The sequence below is a fragment of the Manihot esculenta genome, chromosome 5 (assembly GCF_001659605.2).
Source record: "Manihot esculenta cultivar AM560-2 chromosome 5, M.esculenta_v8, whole genome shotgun sequence".
NCBI classification, from domain to species: domain Eukaryota; kingdom Viridiplantae; phylum Streptophyta; class Magnoliopsida; order Malpighiales; family Euphorbiaceae; genus Manihot; species Manihot esculenta.
Genome location: NC_035165.2, coordinates 2,349,372 through 2,357,376, shown reverse-complemented (window position 1 = coordinate 2,357,376; position 8,005 = coordinate 2,349,372). Strand labels below are relative to the sequence as shown.

At 34.4% G+C, this 8,005-nt stretch overlaps 2 protein-coding genes across 2 annotated transcripts; both read left to right on the top strand.

Annotated features, from left to right (window-relative positions):
- The first annotated feature begins 553 nt into the window (after positions 1-553).
- On the top strand, positions 554-5,386 carry LOC110614641 (BTB/POZ domain-containing protein POB1). Its single transcript, XM_021756233.2, has 6 exons — positions 554-1,000; positions 2,282-2,404; positions 3,271-3,392; positions 3,491-3,554; positions 3,779-4,058; positions 4,324-5,386. The coding sequence occupies exons 1-6, from the start codon at positions 751-753 to the stop codon at positions 5,135-5,137; spliced, it is 1,653 nt and encodes a 550-aa protein (XP_021611925.1). The 5' UTR covers positions 554-750; the 3' UTR covers positions 5,138-5,386.
- A 1,534-nt stretch (positions 5,387-6,920) lies between these two features.
- LOC110614640 (eukaryotic translation initiation factor 1A) lies at positions 6,921-7,626 on the top strand. Its single transcript, XM_021756232.2, has one exon. It carries the CDS (start codon positions 7,043-7,045, stop codon positions 7,478-7,480), a length of 438 nt encoding a protein of 145 aa, XP_021611924.1. The 5' UTR covers positions 6,921-7,042; the 3' UTR covers positions 7,481-7,626.
- The last annotated feature ends 379 nt before the right edge of the window (positions 7,627-8,005 follow it).

Below are 8,005 nucleotides of genomic sequence, written 5' to 3'. Positions count from 1 at the left end.
ATCATAGAAAATTAAATCAAATAAATAAATATGTATTTGGAGGGCAATAAAAAAAGTGAAAGTACTATTTTTGTCGAGTAATAAGCTGATTTAGTTTAAAAATTGAATTTAATCAATTAAAGTGAGTAAATCAAGTTTTTTAAAGCACAAAAACTAAATAAAAGTGATTTTAACGAAAATTGAATTAGTCAAATCAAATTAATTTAATTCTAAACAAGGATTATTTTTTTGACGGGGCACGTTGAAGTGTTAGTCAACAACCTATCCCAGCAATCTTCTCTCAAGTTGATGATTAGACTTCACAATAAATAGAAAACTTTGAAATTAAGCTTAGCAACATGTAATAATTAAAGTCAAATATTTTCATTATTTAAGACAATAACGTAATTTTTAATATAATGTAATAATTTATCTTTTCTCATTACAACAATTTTAATAAAAAAAAATTCAATTGTTCGGTAATGGGTATTAAAAATAAATGGGCCAATTAATTAATTTCATTAAACTATCAAGGTTAAATATTAATTTTCCACCCGAACTGGAAGCAAACTGAACAATCAACAGCTTCTGTTCTGTTGTGACGATTTTCCTTTAAATAATAGTTTCTGTTTCCAAAATCGTAACCCTATTCTCCCCTCCCCCAACTGGCCACAAGCAGAATCTCTGATACCTCTCTCGCTTTCAGTTAACGCCTGGTCACCTGACTATTAGGGTTTGGCTTCCTCTCCTTGTATTTTTTGGAGAGAGTCCATGAAAGGCTCGAACTCGGATCTCTTCGACCCCAGAGCGGAGATGGAGTCGGTCTATTCACGTGGGGCTTCTTCTTCCGATGGAGATTTCGGTTTCGCTTTTAACGATGTTAATTTTTCCGACCGGCTTCTTCGGATCGAGATCATGGGCGATTCTCCTGATAACAGGCCCGATGGCGAGGGATGCACTAGTATTGCCGATTGGGCTAGGTATCGCAAGAGAAGGAGAGAAGATATCAAGAAAGACAATGGTATGTATTTCCTTTTGCCCTCCCCTTTTCTGGTTCTGTTGCCTATAAGCTTTTATCTGATGAAAATGGTATCTTGGATTTTTATTTATTCTTTTCGCTTATTACGAGTTTTTGTTTGGATGCTGAGAAAATTCAAGAAACGAAATGTAATCGCGCACAGAAGTCTTTGTTATTTCGATTTCGTATTGAATTTCCTTTGTGCATGTCAGCTGGTACGGGAATTTTTTTTCGAATTGGTAGTAAATTTTGTTGCTATCTCGCAAATGTTATTGTTGAGAATCTGAAGAGACCGAGTTAATTGATTTCACCTGACTAACTTGGGTTGGCATTTCGGTTTCTTCGAGAACTGTAATGGGATTCAATGTTATCTTGTCTCTTTCATGTAGTTGTGTTTCACGCAGCAATAAGTGTGAATGTTTTCCTTTCTATACTTTAAGTGTAATGCTTGATATTAAGAAATAGATGAAATCTAATCTCTTAAGCCATTGGGAGTGATGACATGATACATGATTTTGAGGATAAATGATAAGGCAAGGAAAGGAGAAGTAATAAAGCAAGGAAATTTCTGAAAAATTTCAATCTCTTTACTTGTGCTATTTATGAATTCCATTCCCGCGCCCCTACATACGATCTTGTGCACTGTGTGGTTGCACACATTGATGCATTCCAGTTTGGTAGAACTTCTCGAACAATTGCTTTCTGAGTTCTCTAATTCTCTCTGTTATGTTGTAGATTTTATTTATTTTCTGGCATACAATGGTATACTTGAAGAATGCATGCTTGTTGTCCCATATTATATGTTCAAGAGGCATGAATTGGATTAAGGTCAATTTTTCAGCTGTTACTTGTAGTTTTATGGAAAATTGAAGCTTAGTGCTCTAAAGTGTGTGTAAAAGTGGTTTATAAAGAAGGCTTAAAGACTTCAAATAAAATTCAAGCACACACTTTATACACAGTATAGCACTAGATATGAAAGAGAAAGTCAAAGGCTTAAATCAATTCAAATCTCTATGCAACAACTTAGTTTGTCCAAGAAGTATACGTAAAAACCTCTTCAGATAATTAATCAAGCAAATCAGCACATATAGGTATGACAATAATAAATTAAAGTGCCGACTCCAAGGTTGCAAGGCCAAATTTTTTTTATGATAACAGAAGTAATGAATGGATCTAAAATGCCGTTCTTTGATGATGCTTTGAATTTTCTTCCTCATGGCTTTTTCATTGGTCTATTCCTTCTAGCCTTATTGATGATGTTTAGGATTCATAATGTGATTTCAGCTGTGGAGGTCTCTGTAGGAGCTGAAGAGCAAATTTTAAGTTGTAACCAACCAGATATGGACGGTTTGGGCTGTGAAAATCAAGACGAGGAAGCAGTGGCAATGATTGAAGAGTCACCTTCAGGTGGTTTTACTGCTCAAAATTTTAACTGCTTGAGTTCGTTAACCTATTATTTTTTGCCGTGCATCTGTGGTTTATTCTATTTGGCTGTCATTATTTGTTTAAACTGGTCATTTAAGTACTACTGTAGAGATTGGAAAATTTCATGATGTGTTATAGTCTTCAGTATTCTCTTGTTTTACTTCCCCCATATCATATACTACATAAGTTGACTGTGCTTGTCCTGAGGGTCTTACGATTCTCGATTGGATTTGTTTCCTCATCCTACTATCTTAGCAATTCAACTCTATAGGGTGAATTGCAAATGTATTGAATTGTGACCAAATTAGAAGATCTGGTTGATTCTTTTTCTAGAGGATCTTTAGATTTACAGCTTTAAACATAAGATTTCACTTTATTTTTGCTATGACTGTGCACATAAAATCTTTCCTTAGATATTTTTCTTCCACTAACCATTCTTTCACTCTCTTTTTCTTTTTGGAAAAAGAAACTTCTAAGTATAGTTCTCACTTCTCAAATTATGACATTTTATATTAATATATTATGACCTTTTATTAAACTCACTATCCTTTATTATTATTTTATTATTAGATCAAACCTAATTGAGAGTCAGAACACACAGAAATGATCATTATGAATAGATTGTCTTTTATAAGCATGCTTCTAATTAGCTAAATCAGAATTCTACATTCATAAAAATGTGGTCGTCATTTTCTTTTGCTTATTTTTTGAGAACATATTTCATTTTTAATTAGTTTTGAGATTTTTTTTTATCAAAGCTTGTGATTCAATTCAACTATGGATTCTTGATTCAAAAAATTAAGATTTTAATTTTTTATTTGACAACTTGCTTTTGATACTACTCTCAGGTGACGAAGCACCAGATGGTAATGAATCAGCCTGGAGCATGGATTGCTCTACAGTTGTGAGGGTTAAAACATTACACATCAGCTCTCCCATTTTAGCAGCAAAAAGTCCCTTTTTCTACAAGGTGAATATCCGTTGTTTTGGTGAAGGATCCATAGCTGCTTGCTGAAATTCCTCAGCTAGATGATTTTCATCTTATATATCCCTTTTTTGTTTGGACAGCTCTTCTCAAATGGGATGAGAGAGTCAGAGCAGCGGCATGTGACACTACGGATCAATGCCTCTGGTATGTGCAGATATTGCCATTCTTTATCTGAAGTAGTTCCTTATTTAAATTGTCCTTGTTATCTTCTCCTTGTCTTTCTCCTTCTCACTCTCCCCCCCCCCCCCAAAAAAAAAAAATAAAAAACCTCTTTTCATTCTGCTGAAGCTGGTTGTCAAATTTGATACTTTGGTGCATATTTCAAGTCCTATACTATCCTTGTAACACCCAGTCTTATTTTTCAACAGAGGAAGCTGCTCTCATGGACCTTCTGAATTTTATGTACAGCAGTACTTTATCTAATACTACAGCTCCTGGCTTGCTTGATGTGCTCATGGCTGCTGATAAATTTGAGGTTGCTTCATGCATGAGGTATTGCAGTCGACTACTGCGTAATATGGCTATGACACCAGAGTCTGCTTTGCTTTATCTAGAGCTTCCCTCCAGTGTCTTAATGGCTGAAGCAGTCCAACCACTGACTGATGCTGCCAAGCAATACCTTGCATCTCGTTATAGGGACATAAACAAGTAAGCTTCCTTCTTGTCTTTCTTTTTTTCACAACTTTTGTGCATGTGTTTGATCATATTCATCATTCAATATTGATGTCTAGTTTTCACTAGTAAGGAGAGTTTGATATTTGGTGAATTAGGACCACAAAGTTTAGGTGGTTTTATCTAATTTGCTGCAGCATAAACAAATTTTCTGCTAAACTTTTCTTCTGTCTTGACCAGAGTTTATACATCCTTTTCTTTAGGAGGCTTATTTTTTTCTGTTGTTTTGAAAATTGGCTAGGTTCCAAGAAGATGTTATGTCTTTACCCCTGGCTGGAATCGAGGCAATTTTGTCCAGTGATGATCTGCAGGTTGCATCAGAAGATGCTGTCTATGACTTCGTGTTGAAGTGGGCCAGGACTCAGTACCCAAGACCGGAGGAGCGCCGTGAAGTCCTGGGTTCACGTCTAGCACGTTACATTCGCTTCCCCTACATGACTTGCAGAAAGCTTAAGAAGGTTTTAACATGTAGCGACTTTGAGCATGATGTTGCATCTAAGCTTGTGCTTGAGGCCCTTTTTTTCAAGGCTGAGGCACCGCATCGCCAACGAATCTTGGCAGCAGAGGAGTCTGCATCCTTGAATCGTCGCTTTGTGGAGCGAGCATACAAGTATAGGCCTGTCAAGGTGGTAGAATTTGAACTGCCTAGGCAGCAATGCATGGTGTACCTGGACTTGAAGCGGGAAGAGTGTGCTAATTTGTTCCCATCTGGAAGGGTGTATTCTCAGGCATTCCACCTTGGTGGACAAGGATTTTTCTTGTCAGCTCATTGCAACATGGACCAGCAAAGCTCTTTCCATTGTTTTGGGTTGTTTTTGGGGATGCAGGAGAAAGGGTCTGTGAGCTTTGCTGTGGATTATGAATTTGCAGCCAGGACAAAGCCAACAGAAGAGTTTGTGAGCAAGTACAAAGGGAACTATACATTCACTGGAGGCAAGGCAGTGGGATACCGAAACTTATTTGCCATACCATGGACTTCCTTCATGGCTGAAGACAGTCTTTACTTTATAAACGGTGTCTTGCATCTTAGAGCTGAGCTCACCATCAGGCACTAACGCAACTTGCTGCTCTAGAAGCTCTAACCCTCTTGTTTTGCTTCTCAGCTTTAACGAAGTATGAAATGTAATAAGTAGGGCACTAAGCACTAGCTAGTTCTGATTGGAAAGTTGAAACATAACTAGATATGTTTCCTTCTTTTCATGGCAATGTGTAGGGAAATGTAAAAAAATAGGTTGGATCCTTGGGAGGGTATGGGGTTCCTGTTCTGACCAGTTTATCATTAAAAATGCAACTTTAGGGCCTAATTAGTATTTGTGCTAAGTAGATTTTGGCCTGTGCCATAATATTTCAATTTTCCCAGAATCAATTGGCATTTACTGTTCCTTGCAGTATGCGTATTGATTATGGTTAATGGGACGCGAAGTTTACTGACACCACCAAATAAAGTAGCGTTTGCTTTCGATTGCTTTCTAGGGGGTTTCCCTCAGGCTCCCACTTGATCTAGGAACACGTTCCCCTGCTAAAGTTTGGAGTGCAAGCATTTCACGTAATCCTTGAGCGTCACGCCTGTTCCATTTCGAAGAGATTATTTAACCTGTTATTTGCAATAAAAATAATTTAATTAATTTTTCATTATAATTTTTATTTTTTTCTAAATAAAGTTCTCAAATTAAAATCTAAATTTAATCATTTAAAAATTAAAAATGAAGTAATTGAATGAATTTTTACTATTACTTCTTGCACATTATTTAGACAGACAGTGAAGACTTTTTCCAACAACACGGATATGACGATGTTATTTGGCTTTCTTTATTTTTATTTTGTCCAATATGTTATTGGGCTTTCGAGCCGCAAGCTCCCTAACTTTTTTTGTAAATAAAATCCTTGCTATGCTAACTTCTCTACTATTTTTTTCCCTTTTAAATAATTCTTTACGGTTTTTTATATTGATAATTTAAATTTTTAATTTTAAATAAAATTTTTTTAATTATTAAATTTATTATAATTATAATAGTTTTTTAAATTAATTTATAAAATATATTATATATTATTATTTTTATCTTGTGATTAAATTTTAATTATATAAAATTTTTAAATTATATAATTGAAATACTTAATTTTATTATATTTAAATAAAAATATTAATTAAAATTTTTAAATAATTAAAATTTAATTTAAATTAATTAAATTATTGATATAATTATGTGAGCTAATTTAAATATAATTAAAATTAATTAAAAAATTGTTATAATTATGATACATTTCAAATTTTTTAATTTAAAATTAAAAATTTAAATTATAAATATAAAATCTTAAATATAATTTAAAAAAAATAAAATCATTTAATCATTTATTTCAATATGTATATTACATTTAAAATCTTATGGAGGACGGAATTAATTCCAGTATTGAGATCAATTTATACACATTTATCATCCGATTATGTGATCGTAACTAATTATTTAATTATTAAATATAATAATTTATTTTTTAATTTTTATTTTTATATATACACATTTAACATATATATATATATATAAGTTAAATAATTATAATTATATAAAAAATTAAGTATTACTATGAAAAGATTTTAACCGAGTAAATTTAAGGTGAATCAAATCAATCAACTAAAAGTCTAAACATAAGAGGTAAAACCGTGTTAACAAAGTCCACAGAGTTTCACCGACTTAGACTTTCCGTAATTTCGGACTCCAACTGAATTCCCGTGATAAAATTTAAACAAAATTCACGCTAATAATCACAACTTTTTTTAATAAAAAAATCTCACATTATATTTATTGATAAAATAATAGTAAAAACAATACACTATAAATTCTCCCCCCCACAGCCGCATCATCAGCGCCAAACCGAGTTGTTAGGTTTCTGCAAAGGAAACCGACTTTCGCTTGTGGCGATTAAAAACAGAGAAAGAGAACAGAAAAAGTTAACCATATTTCAATATGCCGAAGAACAAGGGAAAGGGAGGCAAGAACCGCAAGAGAGGAAAGAACGAGGCCGACGACGAGAAGCGAGAGCTTGTCTTCAAAGAAGACGGTCAGGAATATGCTCAGGTCCTCCGCATGCTTGGCAACGGCCGCTGCGAAGCCATGTGTATCGACGGCTCTAAACGCCTCTGCCATATCCGAGGGAAGATGCATAAGAAGGTTTGGATTGCCTCCGGTGATATAATCCTCGTTGGCCTTAGGGATTACCAGGATGATAAGGCTGATGTCATCCTCAAGTACATGCCTGATGAGGCTCGGCTCTTGAAGGCTTATAGCGAGTTGCCTGATAACATTAGGTTGAACGAAGGAATTGCCGGTGGAATTGATGATGATGATGATGGTGCTGCCGATGATTACATCGAGTTTGAGGACGAAGACATCGATAAGATCTGAAGTCCTGTATGTATCGGAGTTTTGCTCCTTTTTAAAATCCTTAAATTCTGCTCTCTTATTTTTTTTTTTTTTTCAAATTTTCACATGTAATATCAGTGTAATTATGGGTGGTGAATCTGATACGATAATAGTCATCTAGTTTTTCATGATCGGTCTTCATAATTGTTTCGTTTTTAATTTAATGATGGGGATTTAAAAGAGGTCATCAGCCGTTGGTTTGTTGAACTTGATAAACACTGATTTCGCTTTGGTCCTGTTATTATTCAGCTTAAAAATTTTGGGTCTTGAGAGAATGAAGGATGAAATTTATTCTGAGATAATTCTGATCTAAAAACTTAGGATGTCCCATACCATGTGGTTTCTTATTGTGTACTTGAGCAATTCGAAAATCACGTGGGAATATGGCCTGAATATTAGAGATATAAATGAGAGCAACTAGTTTTGTATTCCTATTGCCCTAGGAATATGTCTTGTGTGTGCTGCTAATGCCTAATGGGAACCAGTCATCATTGATTACATTATGCA

Excerpts from the sequence above, each read along its gene's own strand:
- LOC110614641 (XM_021756233.2), top strand. The coding sequence starts at position 751 with ATGAAAGGCTCGAACTCGGATCTCTTCGACCCCAGAGCGGAGATGGAG. Across the intron at positions 2,405-3,270 it reads GATTGAAGAGTCACCTTCAG|GTGACGAAGCACCAGATGGT; the intron begins GTGGTTTTACTG and ends TACTACTCTCAG. Across the intron at positions 3,555-3,778 it reads ACTACGGATCAATGCCTCTG|AGGAAGCTGCTCTCATGGAC; the intron begins GTATGTGCAGAT and ends ATTTTTCAACAG.
- LOC110614640 (XM_021756232.2), top strand. The coding sequence starts at position 7,043 with ATGCCGAAGAACAAGGGAAAGGGAGGCAAGAACCGCAAGAGAGGAAAG.